Source organism: Pseudorasbora parva, chromosome 23 (assembly GCF_024679245.1).
Source record: "Pseudorasbora parva isolate DD20220531a chromosome 23, ASM2467924v1, whole genome shotgun sequence".
NCBI lineage: Eukaryota > Metazoa > Chordata > Actinopteri > Cypriniformes > Gobionidae > Pseudorasbora > Pseudorasbora parva.
In genome coordinates, this window is record NC_090194.1 from 14,886,374 (window position 1) to 14,904,214 (window position 17,841).

At 39.0% G+C, this 17,841-nt stretch overlaps 2 protein-coding genes across 2 annotated transcripts; both read right to left on the reverse strand.

The window, feature by feature from the left end:
* Positions 1-5,929: 5,929 nt before the first annotated feature.
* Positions 5,930-7,633, reverse strand: LOC137062335 (fish-egg lectin-like). The gene is made up of 6 exons (XM_067433220.1): positions 7,615-7,633; positions 7,219-7,307; positions 6,868-7,095; positions 6,487-6,698; positions 6,175-6,302; positions 5,930-6,093 (listed from the first exon to the last, which is right to left on the reverse strand). Exons 2-6 carry the CDS (start codon positions 7,274-7,276, stop codon positions 5,949-5,951), a joined length of 771 nt encoding a protein of 256 aa, XP_067289321.1. The 5' UTR covers positions 7,277-7,307; positions 7,615-7,633; the 3' UTR covers positions 5,930-5,948.
* A 7,411-nt stretch (positions 7,634-15,044) lies between these two features.
* On the reverse strand, positions 15,045-16,985 carry LOC137062107 (fish-egg lectin-like). Its single transcript, XM_067432915.1, has 6 exons — positions 16,919-16,985; positions 16,477-16,563; positions 16,124-16,351; positions 15,739-15,950; positions 15,423-15,550; positions 15,045-15,331 (listed from the first exon to the last, which is right to left on the reverse strand). Exons 2-6 carry the CDS (start codon positions 16,532-16,534, stop codon positions 15,187-15,189), a joined length of 771 nt encoding a protein of 256 aa, XP_067289016.1. The 5' UTR covers positions 16,535-16,563; positions 16,919-16,985; the 3' UTR covers positions 15,045-15,186.
* Between the last annotated feature and the right edge of the window lie 856 nt (positions 16,986-17,841).

The window sequence follows — 17,841 nt, forward strand, 5'->3', positions numbered from 1 at the left end:
ACCTAAATGCCAGGTAAGGTGTCGTTTTGTTGCTTTACTTGATAAAAAAAAGCCATGTGTTGACTTTGAAACAATAGAATATTTTAAATGACATGCATCTGTGGTGAAACTACTAGATTTTCGTCAGTACATGTTTATTTTAATGGGAACAATGTTCTATCACTTTAATGCAGCAACGCAGCAAAAAATAGACTCGGTACGAAAACGATCCGTGCACTGCTGCAGACGCAAGGCACCTGGAACGGACTGACGGACCGCATCCGCGTGCAGTGTGAAAGCTGTCATCCGTTAACATGGGGACGGAAAAAAATACGCAACGCACACGCACTGCAGACGGAGTATGTGTGAAACGGGCGTCACAATAACTCATCAATAAGGTTTTGGCTGGACAAAAATTTGTTTGGGCGGCCGCCAAAAAAAAAAATTAAATGTAGAAAAAACCTGCTTATGGTGTTATGAGAGGAAGTTACTTTGGTGTCAATGGGAGGCCTTTTTGAGCCATCGGATTTCCACAAAAATATCTTAATTGTGTTCCGAAAATGAACAAAGCTCTTACGGGAGTTGAACGAAATGATGAGGGTAAGTAATTAATGACAGAATTTTCATTTTTGGGTGAAATAATAACCCTTTAAAAGTTTCTTATTTACATTTATGTATTTTGATGGTTGTTAACTCAACTAGATTTCCGCAGATTCCAAGAAGCGCTATTATGACGTGAGTTGCTGCAGCAGGTAGCCTAGCTACATATAAACATTCAGCACTATACATCTCTGTTGGGTGATTTGGCGATTGACGGAGTTGGTGTGTTTTTTTGCGTTTGGCGAGTTTCTACAGTTATTGAATATTCTTGAGTATTGATCTTCGGTGTTTGACTCTATTTCGGACTTTGACTATCGGCTTTGGATTGGCGACACATTTTGACTCTTGGTTTTTGACTCCCTTCTGTTTTTGACGCACGATTTTTGACGGTTTTGGATTCCCGGTTTTGACACTTTTCTGGTTTTGACTCTCGGCTTCGGACACTGATTGGTTCACAGCGGCACTGAAAAACAACAAACACTTTCATGATCATTTCATGAAAATGGGAGAGATTGGCGTTTTATCAGTGTGTGTAAGTATGCGAAATGATTTATAAATACTTACAGTCAACTTTATACATTTGTGTTTTGAAATTCCTAAACATTCCCATTATTATTTTTTGAGTCTTGTTTTCATTGTTAAATATTGAAATGAACAGACGACATGCTGTAAATTGGTGTTAGTGTTGCCTACATGGAGAAACGCTATATTCATTATAAAATTAATGTTTCCTGACTATACACTCTTTGTTACTGAAATGCATACTTGTTAGCTTCATGTAACGTTAAACATATTATTTGTGCATTCTGTGCAGTAACGTTAACGTTACAATATTTCCCAGTAGGCTAAACTGTCCTGAATTATTTTTATTTATTTATGAATTTTTGCCTTGTGCAGGTGGAAACACAGAGAGCTGTGTTTGGTGTGCCCCTGATCGACCTGAGGAAGAGTGGACAGATGAGACAGGGTCTTCCTCTATCGCTCATGCACATGGTGGAGTTTGTGGAGAAGCATGGTGAGTGCTGTGTGTTTCTCACTCTCAGTGTTGGTCAATGATCACATCTGTGCTGAGATAATGTGTGTTTGTGTTTAGGTCTCAGTGAGAGTGGGCTGTTCAGGGTTGGTGGAAAAGTGAAACGCTGCAAAGAACTAAGGAAAAGTTTTGATCAAGGAGGATTCCCGGAGTTTGACAGTGGGGATATTCCTACTCCTGCCTCCTTATTGAAACTTTTCCTCAGGGAGTTGCCTGGTGGACTTATTCCAGAGCTACACATGACACAACTGCTGAAGGTGTTCAGGGGTAAGTGAAGCTGGGGTGTTGATGAGAGAACATTTTGGGTCCCTGCTGCACAACCAAACTGATTTATCAAATCGGACTTAATCTTCTTGAATCCTTTATCTTGCAGACTCAGAAGATGAAGAACTGAATCAGGCTGTGAGGACGATCCTGAACCGTCTTCCTGAGGAACATTTTAACGTCCTCTCCTACCTGTTATTCTTCCTGGCCCGTGTGGCTGCTAAGAGTCATCTAAATCTTATGACATCCAAGAACTTGTCAATAGTTTTTGGACCCACCATCTTTCAGTAAGTGTTTGTATTTGTGAATGAATCTGATATATTCTGTACTTCAAAGCACATTACAATGTAACTCAGGGGCTGAGGTGTCCTAATAGTAATGTGACATGTGTTATCTGTGTGCAGTGTTCCTCTCTGCCCCACCATGGTTGAGGATCAGACTCTGTGTAATACTTTGACTGAGCACCTGCTGAACAACCTGAAACATTTGCTGCCAAACATTTACCCTCATGCATCCACCGGCAACACAGCAGTGAGTTTATACTGTGTTTTAAGTTTGTTTCAGATTATACTTGTATCTGTGTGTGATTGGGTTAGGAATTTAATCAGAATATTGTTAAACTATTACTATTAGCCATTGCCCATTGCTAGTGTGTAAGAGTGTATGAGATTTAAAATGCTTAGAAATTTGTTTGTGTGTTTGAGGAGGCAGGGGACTTAACTGATGAAGAGTGTGCCGAACAACCACCACTCACAGAAATCCGGTACGTATGCTGAGAACACACACACTGGCCATAATGGATGCTGGTCATTATGGGTTTATCATAAATCATTATTATAGAATGCTTGTCAGACCATCCTTATGCTTGTTATGTGTAAATATTTTTCAGATCAAAGCTACCTAAAATTGGACAACTTTGGCGACTGAAAAATAGATTAAGAAGTTTTGTGAAAATGATTTGCCCCTGCATTGGCAGGTATGTGGCAGGATCATTATAAAACATTTTTATGAATGAGTGAGAAAGAGAATGTTGTGATTGTTTTTCTGTGAATATGCCCAGGTGCATTTAGTTATACAGGTAATGAATGTGTTGAGTGAACAAACATAATCGGTTTTCTTTCTTTTTCATTCCTTCACCACATAGTAACAACACAGAGAGTGGAGAGGAAACCTAGGTGACCCTGACTGCAAGACACTGAGGCCGGTAAGGGTCATTCGAAGACAGTGAGGCCGGTAAAGGTCATGGTAAGACATTCAGGCTGGCACCGCAAGACACTGGGTCCAGAGAGGGTCACCAGATGACATTGGAGCCGGTGAGGGTCACAGCAAGACATTAGGGCTGGTGAGGGTCAGCGGAAGACATTAGGGTCAGCGAGGGTCACTGGAAGACAGTAGGGCTGGTGAGGGCCATTGCAAGGCACTGGGGTCAGTAAAGGTCACAGCACTTGGGCCGGTGAAGGTAACTGCAAGACTCAAGGGCTAGTGATGGTCACTGAAAGACATTAAGGCTGGTGAGGGTCACTGCAAGACATTGGGGGCCAGTGAGAATCCCTGGAAGGCACTGGAGATGGTGATGGACAACAGCAGGTGTGATTATGAAGATACAGAGAAGACGCATGCTAGACTCTGAAGCTGATTTGATTAAAACTTGTCACAGTGTTTTGTTTTGTAGTTGTCCAGTCAAGTTGAATTTACAAAATGTCAACAACAAAAAAAGCCCAAATTCCGCACTCCAAGGTTGAGCTGTTTACACTTATATTTATTCACACCAAAATAAACATACACCATAAAACAACCTAATATTTAAACATTTCTGAATTTAAAAAAAAAAAAAAAATCACTTTTATTGGTGTTGTTAATGAACATTAACATGGAAATGCTAATATGAATAAAAATCTGTATAATAAAATATCTTACCCACCCAAAAAACGGATCACCAAAGTCAAGTCATGTGATTTCAGCAGTTTATACGGTGTTAAGTATTTTTTGCGCACAAAAGTATTCAAAATTTTATGCTTCATAAAATTATTGTACAACCACTGTAGTGTGATAGACTTTGTAACGACGTCTTTAGTACCTTTTATGACTTATGCAGGGTTTCTCCTGGGTCAGAAATGTTCTTCGGTGGTGGCTGTCTAGCTGACCAGACATGGTCATCCGCACGCACACACACACAGTAAAAGTACCTACCCGCGTGATATGTGAGCCCAATACAGACAATAAATGTAAAATAAATGCAAAGAATCTTTTTTTTTTTCTCATTATGATGTCTTGATGTGTTTCTTTTTATTCCCCGTTTTTACCCAGTTTGCATGGTTTACTGATTAATTATTTTGGCAACAATCGTTAAAAAATAGCATTATAAATGTAATAAATTGTCTAATTCTCTACCATATACCATTTAATAACATTATCAGCCAGCTATCAACAACCCGCGTTGCTCTGGTTTGACCTTATTCCAGTCTAAAGTAAACATTTTTTGTGGTAATTTACTGCACATTATCAATATAAAAACACAAAATAAATACAGGAAAATACTGGGGATTATTAAACTAATTCTTGCTGAACTTTGTGAGATTGCGTTTATTGAATGAGTGACATTCCCAATTCGGCAGTGTCCTGATGACGTCGTCGAGGCATGACAGCTGAAGACCAGATGATGGGTCTTCAAGACGATTTAGATGATGGGGATAGCCGCAGCACCATGCAGGAGGCAGACAAAGTTTTCCGGGCACTTCTGTGGACACAACGGGGTCGGCGCAGAAGTCCAAGCCGCAATGCAAGACAGAAAAACGGTGCAGCCGAGAAGTGGTACATCCCAACATCATGCTGGACGCTGATGACGCTGGCCCGGTGCAAACTTCAGCCACCATGCAGCTCAAGCCCGAGGAAGACCACCAATGAGCAGCCGACACCCAGAAGAGAGAGCAGCCGCTGCGAGCAATATCAAATGTCCTTCAAACCGGAACCAACCGCAGCAATTCAAACATAAACAGAGAAGCGGTGGAAAACGGTGAAACGACGAACAACGTCCTCTCAGTGGCTGCCAGCAATCAGCAACAGGCCCAATTGTAGCTCTGACTGTTAGACTAGTCACAAACAAAATCTAAATCTAAAAGTGCAGTAACATTTGTGGGTGGAGAAGCGGCGAACAGACAACGCCAGCGTCCTCTCCCCCACGTTGCTTAGTACATCATTTAGAATATGCAAATATATCTACATTAAAAGATAATTATCTTTAGGCTTATATCTTTATACTATAGCATTGCAGTTATTCATAAGTTACATTTTATCCAAAGCAATTTACAAATAGTATGGAAGCAGCAATAAGTGCAGTGGCAAATTCTATTTTCTTTGTTAAACAGAAGAGCTATTTTTCATGGGTCAAGTGTTCACAAAAGCAGCATCTTTAGCAGTCTCCTGAAAATTTAGTCAGGTTATTCCACCAGCATGAAACAGTTCAGGTAAAAGGCCTGAAAGAGTTTGCGCTTCTTTGGGATGGCACCACAATGCACCAGTCACCTTTAGACCGCAAGCTTCTGGAGTGTATAAATCTGAAGCAGTGAGTGTGTAGGGGTGCAGAGCCAGTTGTTCTGGAAGCAAAAATAAGAGGACGAGAGCATAAGGGTCCAATCTGAAACAAGAGCTTGGATGACATGTAGCATGGTCTGATAGCAATGGCCTGATCAGCCAGTGCTTAAGGCAAATCTGCAAGATCAGGCAGTTCTAGTAATGTGGTCTGTGACACTTAACTGAGCAGTTATTGTAATTACTAGTCAAACGCCCTTAACTGGAAAAAGAAAGGTCACTCAATCATGCAGTTCTTTTGGTGTCATTTAAGATGCTCATAAACAAGCATTTCTAGTCTTTAAAAACAAAAAGTCACCTGAGGATGCACGGAGAGCCACTGAACCAAATAATCTAGGAGGAGTCTGGTAAGATGTCAATGCTTTATTGCTTTAACAGCAAAACATGAGAAAGTGTTCATCCTTTAGATGTATATCTCAGTTTAGACTGAAAACAGGTTTCCGTTAATGATCGAGATCATGTTGCTGCATTGACTCATGACAGACTATAAAGTACATCTACGGATGGACTCATCAGCACAGACGACCCACAGCGTTCCCAGGTCAAAGCTCACGTGTTTGTGTCCTTTGGGACAGACAATGATCGAGGTCCAGTCAGAGCCAGCAGGGTTGGCTCGAGAGATGCCGGTTCTGCAACAAGCGAAATTCGTGTTACTTACATTAGGTCATCATTCTTGTTCATACAAAGTTTAATATGATTGTTCAGTTCACCTTTGGTTTAAGCCCCCTTGAGCGTTGACACCAAAGACACTGCCATCAGTTGAGACTTCAATCATGGACAGAAGTCCACCAATAATCTCAAACGCGCCAGACCCGGAACAGGCATTACTAGACACATCCTGCAAGACCCAAAGAAACAAACCAGTAAACCATAGTCACGTCAAGAAAGCGGTATCTGCTTCCACACTGGTTTCTTTAGTAATGTTAAAAAACTGGAAAAACTTGTGTGGTCTACTTTGTTTTTTAAAAACCTGGTGCATTTCCACTTGAACTGAAGCCCTTGTATTCAACATTGTGACTCACCTTCATGATGTAGATTTGGTCATTGCTGTTCACCCCCCAACAGCTGTACGGGCCACAACTGTAATACTTCAGCTTCCCAGAAAGTTGAACCCAAGGACTAGAATTGATTGGCGATTTGTTGAAGACGTCCATATTTGAACAATAGATGTTATCGTGCACATTGACCCCTGCAGGCATCTGACTACCTCCAGCATCCACCTGTTTGAGAAGGCCTAACGTGCAGACAGATTAGATGAAAGATTAGTCAGAGTAACTGGAAGAATACATGGATCTCATTGGGACTGTGGCTTTAAAACAAGGACTAAAATTATAAGTCACACATTAAAGACAGATTCAACAGGTCTTATGAATTCTGTATATCTGTGTATCCAGTCTCTTTACCTGAAATCTGCACAAAGCCGTCACCCTGCAGCCTGTAGATATTGTCTGCTGGATCCACACCGAGCAGACCAGCGGGACCAACACTGAAGTGCTTTAGAGATGTGTGGACCCTTGTGAAGACATTATTAATAAGGACAAACGCTTGATTTTGTTTGTTCACTCCAACCACTGAACCGGACCCAGCGTCGATCTGCTTCAGGGTGCCACACACATCCACACAGTATAAAGCTGTGAACACATGGTGAAAAAGACATTGAAAATATAGATACTTTAATCATGAATACTCTGGGATAGATAGACCTATATGTAGCGTATACATTTAAGATCCCAAATCTCATATTAGTAGCTCACCCAGAGTGTGAGTGAACTGGCAGCTGAAGAGTAACAGGACAATCTGATAGACCTTCATTGTTCCAAAAAAAACGGTTTGTTGCTTTGACCTGTTCACAACCAGAAATCATTTAGAAGTCAATTCAATTGACCATAATAGGGTAAAACGATCAATAGCAAAACCTATGAAAATAAACCACATTATTTCATCAATAGTAGTGCTTTCGGACGCTCATTTCCACCCGGGGGTTAATAACATTAATTGCGACTGTTTTATTGAAATAAATAAAAACCCACCACTCACAATTCTGATTTAAACTCGGCTCCAACTGCGAGATTCTCTAAACGCCAACAAGCTCCCAATGGATTAAACACGGAAATAAAGTTACACACTACAACAGCATGTGTGTCACTCACCGTACAGCTCTAATCACCGCACCTGCACCTCAATAACACTGCACCATCAGGACTGCTTTTTTACGCAGCGCACTCATTCGGTCATTGGCTGATTGGATTGAAGCTGCCACCCTTGTTGCACAAGCATTTTCAGATGACTTTTCTCCGTTTGATTTAGCCAACACGAACAAATTATAACTTGAACCGTACTCAAACATTATTTAAAATCCAACATAATTGACCACTAGAGCCAGATGGCGGAAGAGAAACACTTATTGACTTATTAGCCATTAGTTTTCGTTATTTGCATTTTTTTCTTATAAATCTGAATGACAGATGCCACATTTGATTTAGCCTATTTTTCTGTGATATTTGTTTTAGTGGTGTTGACAGTAGGCTGTGAGAAAAATAAATGATTGCACGGACAATTCCTATCCCCAGTGTCTTTCTGTAAGGGAAATTTAAAAGATAGATTCTGGAAACAAAATCTAAATTTAGCTGGGAATAGACCTTAGTCAGGTCGGGAATAAAATAATTTATAGCTGGTGAGCACGGAGTGAATTTTACGCGCGAGCGGGATGGTGCGGTGCGGAATAGAGGGAGCGGGACGAAAATACAGCCCCACGCAGATTATATTTTGAAGGCTATTTAAAGAAAGTGTATGAAAAAAAGAAAGAAACAGTGAAAAGGGTGATAATGGACTGATTCCTCTTCTTGAGAGAATGGTTGAGAAATAAATAGCATTTAAAAATTGGGAAATTAAAGTTTATCTGGTTGCTCAGGGCAGGGAACTGTGAACTGTGTTAATGCACTCAACGTTTCATTTTCTTCAAGCGCTTCAAGGCCATCTTGTCACCGGCAAGCTTTCTGTCGGGCTCTGTGGAACCTGATGTAAGATGAGTGATCTGTACGAACATAAATAGCCTACTCTTATCTCTTGACGGATTTACAAATTGTTTGGTTTATTACAAACGTTATTAACATGGCTACAAATCTGGATGCTTTAACACGTTGAAATTGCAGCTTTTTGTTTCGATAAACGACTTAATCGTGCAGCTTTTTGTAAAAAAAAAAAAAATATATATATATATATTCTAGCCGCTATAACTCTGTGCCTAGCCTACTTCACACAATTATTCAGCTTGTTTCCTGAGAAACTACAGGGTCTCAGCTTTCTGAAGAGGTAAGGCATTTGATGGTAGGCAAAATTAGGTATAGGGAAAAGTGATTTCTGAAGTAGGCACAGTGAAATGTAGGGGGGGAAATCCTAGTAAATTGCGTTTTGATATATATATATATATATATATATATATATATATATATATATATATATATATATATATATATATATATATATATATATAATATTTTTGGAGAGTTTTAGAAGCTGCCTGTATATTGATTTAACATAAATACCTTGTGTGTGTGTAGCCTATATTCATTGCACCTATAGCCTATCTGTTCTGTTCAATGTTACTGTCATATTGAAGTCCATGGTTATAATTATTCATAAGTATGTAGTATGTACGAGACATCTAGCCTTTATTATGGATATCTATGGTTCCATCTGCTGTACCCTTCCTTTGCCTGAGAACCGAAGGGCGCATTTTGAAGTCGCTCATGAATTGCAGCAGCCTTTGTCACACCGCTGTGACGCAATCGCACTTCAAATGTGGCCTTAAGAGGTGCAGCTTTCACATTGGGACAGCCTTCGTAGTGCCGCTGTGACGTAATCGCACTTCAAATGCGGCCTTCAGAGAGTGCAGCCCTCACATTGGGACAGCATTGGCTTAGGGCCCCAGCACAGGGTAGAATTGAATGCATACACCACAGTGACCCACAGTTTAACTCACAGATGCAGTTATTCAGATTCCTTGGATGTAGAAACACATCCCATAAATAAACTTTTGATGTAATATATGCGATGATATAAAAAGTCAATGTGAAACGACATTCACAACTTATTCTTCTTCCGTAATCAGACATACCTCAGTAAAACAGGATATCCAGTGCTAAAAAGAATATGCAGGTCCGGATTTAACCATCTGGTATTGATTGGATTGTGAAAAGTAGGCGTCACATACCAAAATGGAGCCATGCTACTACATTTCGATATAAGATCCAATTACAATTTTTTTTTAATTTGGAATACTAATGCACTGATGAATCATGCAATAAGAGGGCTGTGAGAGGGAACCAAGTGGAACAGTGAGTTTAGGGAAAAGAGAAGCTGGTGAAGAAGCGTGTGCAGGCAGGTTGGAGCAGGTGGAGAAAAGTGTCCGGTCTGTTGTGTCAGAGTACCAGCAAGATTGAAAGGAAAGGTGTACAGGACAGTAGTGAGACCAGCGATGATGTATGGTTTGGAGACAGTTGCACTGAGGAAAAGAACAAAAAGGAGGTTTATGGATTGAGGGATGGAGGACATGAAGGTAATCATTCTGAGAGAAGAGGATGCAGGGGATAGGGCTAGATGGAGGCAGAAGATTCACTGTGGCGACCCCTAAAGTGAACAGCCGAAAGGAAAAGAAGATTGATGAAAAACCATTTGTAAGTTCTTGGTAAAATTATGACAATTTTGGAGTTTTAATGGACAAAACACTGAAAGAAAAGTGTACTTTAAAGGAAATCCTTGGAAAGAGTGCCTGGTGGACTGGAGCTCGTAGCCCTGACTGAAACATGTAAGCTGATGAAAGGTAAAAGTGTAACAATTTACACAAAATTGCATTATGCGTTCGCATTGTGGAAACACTGGAACATTTTTGAGAAATGTCTTCTCTGTTGTCTAAAATGAGCCAGTGAATCCATGAAACGTTACAAGTAGCCCATGTATTAGAGCAGGACAGAGTGTTGAGGAGCTGAGCAAGGCCACTGGAGCAACACACGCCTCCCGAGCAGCGGGACTTTTATTATGACAGGACGGGGCACAGTCGCGGGCGCTATTTTTGCTTATCCGATCATGAGTTTGACTTAACGCAGCTCTTTTTATTAACATTTAAGTGTGTTTAAAATTATGTCATGATGTTACTCTGTGCGTTCGCTCGGCGGCTCAAATCAAAGGCGTAATTTGATGACGGCAAGTTTGAGCGCAGCATCTTGGGACATGTGGTCTTCACCTCACAGCCGGTGGAAAATAGGACTCGGGCAGAAATCACGTTCATGCATGCGGTTATTACGTTACTGTAGTGTGAAGCAGAGCAGGATTGTGGAGCTGAGCACGGCTGCTGGAGCGATTGTTACACAAATACCCGCCTCCCGAGCACCAGGACTTTTATCATGATGGGACGGGACACATTTGCCGGGCGCCTACACTATGTCTGTTCTTCCGGTTATGATTATGAGGTAATGCAGCTCTGTTTATCATATTAGATACGTTTAAGTGTGTTGAAAATGATGTTATGACGTTACTATGTTAAGCGCTCCTGCCAAATAAAACCCGAAACCAAGGGCACCGCAGATATGACGCAGTTGACAGGCGACTTCCTCAGACGGGACGCTTCCTATGCTGACACGTCCCGGTCCTTAGTTAAAATAGCAATTTTCTCACAATTAACAAATAGTTGGAAACATTTGGGATATTGTAGGTACTCAACTGAACAAATTATATATTTGTGGCCTAGTGGTTTTTTGGATATTTTACTGCAAAAATACTAGTGCACCTTTAAAATGTACCCAGCCATACTGTATAACATTATAGATACAGTGAAGTAATGCATATCAAAATGCTTGATAGGAATAATCCACTGCCTGTAAGTTAAAAAAAAAAAATCTGAATAACCTAAAAATCATTTCTCATCTTACAACTGTAAAATAAAATGGTAAAAGTCTGGCAGCAGAGTTTGCAGACAGATTACGTTAAATTACAGCAAATAACCATTTCACTAAATAAAATGCTAAAACCATAAAAATAAGTAGACTTTACTGTCAAAATTAATGAAATTACTGTGAATACGCATTTATTTAACTGTGGAAATACTGATAACCTCTACTTGATATGTCAAATTACATATAAAACAACTCATTTTCAAGTCCATCTCTGCAAATTTAAGTTTTTTATGTTTTTTTTTATAAAGCTGATCTGTCCATCTAAAGTCATTTAATTTTAAAATATAGCTTTTCCATGTACGATTGTAGAAAAGGCCCAAAGTTATGTTAGTGTTGCTATTATTTAGTGCAGTTGATCATAATGTGCTTTGTTTCACTTTCACTTTCACTCCCGTTTATTCAGTGCGTGTAACAGGGTAGCAGAGCGCGCGCTGGGTTTGTTTATTATATCTGACGTCGATAGAGACCGTCAGTCAGTTGTCACGCAGTTAGTATTCATTACGATAGACATCGTTCGGTTAGATTATAATTGTGAGTGAAAATTTACTCAGAGTATGCGTGAATGAGAAAAGTAAGCAAATCTGTTGCATTACTCGTGATATTGTATTTCTTTGTCAGCTGTTATTTCTCATATTCGACATGGATGATAATTCACGTTCGTGCATTCCTTTCTAGCTTCGGTTCACCTGATTCAGTATGTCAGGTTGAATGGGTCACATCGTGTTTAGACATGTTTAAACAATACGTGTTGTTATGAATGTTAAGTACTCTGTGGCTGAGTAACATATGAGGTGGTCATAAATATAATTATCTGGACCGCTATTGATGCTTTAAAGTATATAGACAACAGTAAGTTCTATCTACGTCATTAGTCACTTAATGCATGGTAGAAAATCTGAGAAGTGTTTGAATACTTTCTCTCTGCCTACATTTTGCGGTTTAAGAGATATAGTCATCTATTTCCTCCTTTAAGAGATATAGTCATCTACTCATTCCTCCTTCAGCACTAATACACATTACAACATAAAATAAAACAGTATTTTATATAAAACAGTATTTTATATTTCTCTGAATTGTATTCAGAGAGAATGAATACGAATAAAAGAAGCACACACACACACACACACACACACACACACACACACACACATGTATATATTCCTCACACACATATATATATATATATATATATATATATATATATATATATATATATATATATATATATATATATATATATATATATATATATATATATATATATTCCTCACACACATATATATATATATATATATATATATATATATATATATATATATATATATATATATATATATATATATATGTTTCTTTTATTAATTTGTATTCATTCTCTCTTTATAGAAACCACACTCGAAATTACACTCACATTTACACTCAAGAAAGATGAAGGAATAAACAGCATAAAAGAATTATCTCCCCTCTCTTCATTATAATCTCTGGAAAATTTGGCCTTAAGTGGTGTTCTGGCTGACACACCTCAGTGAACCTGGTGATAAACCCAGAATACCCTGGTGATAAACCTGGCTTATTTATGGGCAAAATTTGTCCAGATACAGTTTCACAGGTCCATTTACAACCCTATAAATTGTCCCTAGGATGTAATGCTCTGTTTTTGCCTTATTTGAAAGGGTCATGAATATTAATGTTGAGCTCTGCTCTGATTGGCTTATTTCAGCAGCTCACAGCAAAGTCCTGAGTCCTGGCCGTCCTGACAGAACACAGACCACAGACACTTTAAGCAGAACATCTCAAATGGAGATTGCTGAAATGCAGCTTACTTGTTTATTGGTGTTTTCAGAACATCCACCCACGAGAGAGAGCTCGCGTGCATATGGTTTCCAGATTGGACATGTTTAGGTAAAACACCGGATAGCATACATGTCTTTTTCACAGAAAAGCTCTGTTTGGGGGGATTTAAATTACTGAAATTTGGCAACCACACGAACAAGCTCTTGCCAAAACCAAAACCAGTGATGACTCGTCTTTTTTCGTCAACCATATTGCATGTTTATAACGTTAGTCACAATGTAGGCTACGCAGTGACTGTGACTGTGATGTACTCTTAATACAAGCATGCAAAAACGTTCTCAAAAATATAAATATAAATGTTTACAAAATAAATAGCCTTGCCAAATGACTGCTGTTTTAACTTATATGGTGGAAAAGGTGACGTTTGCTAGAAAGATCGAGTGAACGATCTCTAAGCAACGTATGCGGTTGTATTATGTAATACAAAATAATATTAACCTTTGTCATTAGACACACCAACTTATTTAATTTTGTATGGTAGGCTACTTGGTGTTTCCAATTGTTACTAGCATTTTGTTACTATGTTACTATTTGTTACTATTTGTTACAATTGTTACTAGCTTCGTCAGTTCCGCCTGACAATGAACATGCTTGGACAGATGCAAATGTTGGGGGCGTGCATATAAATGATCCCCAACGCTTGCTCACTGTTGGGTTTATGTTGAGAAGCACTTTTTTTCCAGGGTGTTTTTGAGTTACGAGATTTACATATGAAGGAGGAGGCAATGGTGTTGGAGACTCACAGTATGTGATGTCCATGTACTGAACTCTTATTTCACTATGGCAAAGTTAATTACATTTTTCATTCTAGGGCACCTTTAATCTTTATTTTTTAGAGAACCACTCACAACTTCAAACTGTAAATGTAGTACTTATACATAAAAAGCAATATTTACAGCTAATTTCTGTTAAATGTACAAAATATAGTACAGAATACATTTAATCAAAGGAACCTGCAAATTTACAGTATTAGTAATTGTATATAGCACTTCAGTTACTTGAATTCAAATATAAGCTTAGTATATCATTTAAAATATGCAAAATATTTCTACATTAAAATGATTATCTTTATATTTATCTGTAGACTCATATCTTTACTGTAACATTGCAGTTATTTTATTCAATTACATTTTATCCAAAGGAACTTACAAATTAGGAGTGTGGAAGCAGCAATATGTGCAGTGACAAATTCTAATTAGCTTAGCACAGTTTTTGTTAAATGGTTGGAGTTTTTTTCAGGTTATTCCACCAGCATGGAACAGTTCAGGTAAAGGTCTGAAAGTGAGTTTGTGCTTTTGGGATGGCACCACAATGCACCTTTCACCTTCAGACCGCAAGCTTCTGGAGAGTATAAATCTGAAGCAGTGAGTTTGTGTAGGGGTGCAGAGCCATTTGTTCTGGAAGCAAACAGTGCCTTGACTTTGATGCCAGTGGACAAGAGAGAGCATTACAATAGTCCAATCTGTAACAAAAGCTTGGATGACAAGTTGTGTAGCATGGTCTGATAGCAATGGCCTGATCATCCAATGTTTAACAAGGCAAATCTTAATAGTTAAATGCCCTCAATTAAAAGAATAAAAAGTAATAGTCACTTACTCATTCTATTCTTTTAATGCCATTTAATACGTTTAAAAAGCATTTCTAGTCTTTAAAAATAAAAACAATCCATTTGAATACATTTTTTTTTTAAATGGTGTACAGTTCCTATAGGTCGAGCTACATTTCACCCAAGGATGCACTTTGAGATCCACTGAACCTAATAATTTAAAAGGAGTCTGTTAAGATGTCATCATAATGCTTTATTGATTCAACAGCAAAACATGGGAAGGTGTTCAGCTTTTAGATGTAGATTTCAGTTTAGACTGAAAACAGGTTTCCGTTAATGATCGAGCTCATGTTGCTCCATTGACTCATGACAGACTATAAAGTACATCTACGGATGGACTCATCAGCACAGACGACCCACAGCGTTCCCAGGTCAAAGCTCACGTGTTTGTGTCCATTGGGACAGACAACGATCGGGGTCCAGATGGAGCCAGCGGGGTTGGCTCGAGAGATGCCGGTTCTGCAACAGACGAAATTGATGTTACACTTACATCAGGTCATCATTCGTCTACTTTTGTTCATACAAATTGTAATATGACTATTCAGTTCACCTTTGGTATAAGGTGCCTTGAGCGTTGACACCATAGACACTGCCATCAGTTGCGACTTCAATCATGGACAGAAGTCCATCAATTTTCTCAAACGTGCCAGACCCAGTACAGACGTTACTAGACACATCCTGCAAGACCCAAAGAAACAAACCAGTAAACCGTAGTCACATCAAGAAACAGTGTTTACTACTTCCACACCAGTTTCTTTAGTAATGTTAGGGAAAAAGGAAAACTTTTGTGTGGTCTACTTTGTTTTTTAAAAACCTGGTGCATTTCCACTTGTACTGAAGCCCTTGTATTCAACATTGTGACTCACCTTCATGATGAAGATTTGGTCATTGCTGCTCACCCCCCAACAGCTGTAAGGACCACAACTGTAATACTTCAGCTTCCCGGCAAGTTGAACCCAAGGACTAGAATTGATTGGCCATTGGTTGAAGACGTCCATATTTGAACAATAGATGTTATCGTGCACATTGACACCTGCAGGCATCTGACTACCTCCAGCATCCACCTGTTTGAGAAGGCCTAACATGCAGACAGATTAGATGAAAGATTAGTCAGAGTAACTGGAAGAATAATAAATGGATGTCATTGGGACTGTGGCTTTAAAGCAAGGACTACAAATTAGAAATCACGCATTAATGAAAGATTAAACAGGTCTTATGAATTCAGTGTATCTGTGTATCTAGTCTCTTTACCTGAAATCTGCACAAAGCCGTCACCCTGCAGCCTGTAGATATTGTCTGCTGTATCCACACCGAGCAGACCAGCGGGACCAACACTGAAGTGCTTTAGAGATGTGTGGACCCTTGTGAAGACATTATTAATAAGGACAAACGCTTCATTCTGTTTGTTCACTCCAACCACTGAACCGGACCCGGCGTCGATCTGCTTCAGGGTGCCACACACATCCACACAGTATAAAGCTGTGAACATGGTGCAAAAATAAGAGATTGCAAATATAGATACTTTAATCATAAATACTCTGGGATAGACAGACCTATATGTAGCGTATACATTTAAGATCCCAAATATCACATTAGTAGCTCACCCAGAGTGTGAGTGAACTGGCAGCTGAAGAGTAACAGGGCAATCTGATAGACCTTCATTGCTCCAAAAAACAGTTTGTTGCTTTGACCTGTTCACAACCAGAAATCATTTAGAAGTCAATTCAATTGACCATAATAGGATAAAACATGATCAATATCAAAACTGATGAAGAAGATAAAACCGACTCTTTATCTCACAATTCTGTCTCAAACTCATCCTCAACTACAAGATTCTTGCAACTCTGAGAGAAAAAAACTCAAAACAGGTATAAACTCATAATTGCGAGTGCGGACCGACCTGAGATATAAACTCACAATAACTCTGTTCCTCCCCATATATTAAACACGGACATAACGTTACACAACATCACTGTAACAGTGCGTGTGGAATGGCACTACTACACCAGATATCTACTTCCACCCTCACACAGCATGCATACTTACCGTATAGTTCTAATCTCTGCACCTCAAAACCGAAGCATCATGACTGCTTTTATACTCAGCACACTCATTAGGTCATTGTATGAATAACAGGGGTATAGCTATATGGTGGCCTTGGGTTGGTTGAAGCTTGTTGCCACCCGTTCCACAAGCATTACTTGGCTTTAACAGCTGACTTTTCTCCGTTCAAAGAACACTGGTACAAAGGATGTGTACCCACAGCTGAACTAAATTGTCACTTTAAAATAAGCACAATGAGTCATATAATACATAGACATGGCAATGTTGCAATGCATGCTTTGTGAAGCAACTTTATGAGCGTAAACAAAAAATCGCTAGACTGAGATGACACCAATGGTCCAAAGTGTTCTTCACTGACGTTTACATAGAAAAACACAGTGGAATGAGTGGAATTCAGCCAACAAAATTAATAAATATTATTCAGCCAACAAAATTAATAAATATTATACATGGTTATGTATAATATTTATTAATTTTGTTGGCTGAATTCCACTCATTCCACTGTGTTTTTCTAAACGTCAGTGAAGAACACTTTGGACCGCTGGTGTGTCATCTCTCTCTCTCTCTCTCTCTCTCTCTCTCTCTCTCTCTCTCTCTCTCTCTCTCTCTCTCTCTCTATATATATATATATATATATATATATATGCTCACTTAAAGCCTAAATTACTCACATATAATGTGCCATTTGTAATTTGCAACGGAAACTGATATTGATATTGAGATCCATGTTAAGTGGTCTCTTCATTTTTTCCAGAGCTTGTATGAACACTGTGGCATTTTTAATAACTCTTAAAAATTATTATGATATGTTAACTGACAACTATTGTAACGTACTGCTCCTAAACAAAGGCTGAGGATCCAAATGCAGCTTTATTGAAAGGTTAATCCACAATCATAGTCAAAAA

Bases quoted from the DNA above. Each gene is read 5' to 3' on its own strand.
- LOC137062107 (XM_067432915.1), bottom strand. From the start codon at position 16,534: ATGAAGGTCTATCAGATTGCCCTGTTACTCTTCAGCTGCCAGTTCACT. The intron at 16,352-16,476 runs GTGAGCTACTAA...CCATGTTCACAG, and splicing joins CCAGTTCACTCACACTCTGG to CTTTATACTGTGTGGATGTG. The intron at 15,332-15,422 runs GTGAACTGAATA...CGTCTGTTGCAG, and splicing joins CAAGGCACCTTATACCAAAG to AACCGGCATCTCTCGAGCCA.
- LOC137062335 (XM_067433220.1), bottom strand. From the start codon at position 7,276: ATGAAGGTCTATCAGATTGTCCTGTTACTCTTCAGCTGCCAGTTCACT. The intron at 6,699-6,867 runs GTAAAGAGACTG...TCTGCACGTTAG, and splicing joins CGGCTTTGTGCAGATTTCAG to GCCTTCTCAAACAGGTGGAT. The intron at 6,303-6,486 runs GTGAGTCACAAT...TGGGTCTTGCAG, and splicing joins ACCAAATCTACATCATGAAG to GATGTGTCTAGTAATGCCTG.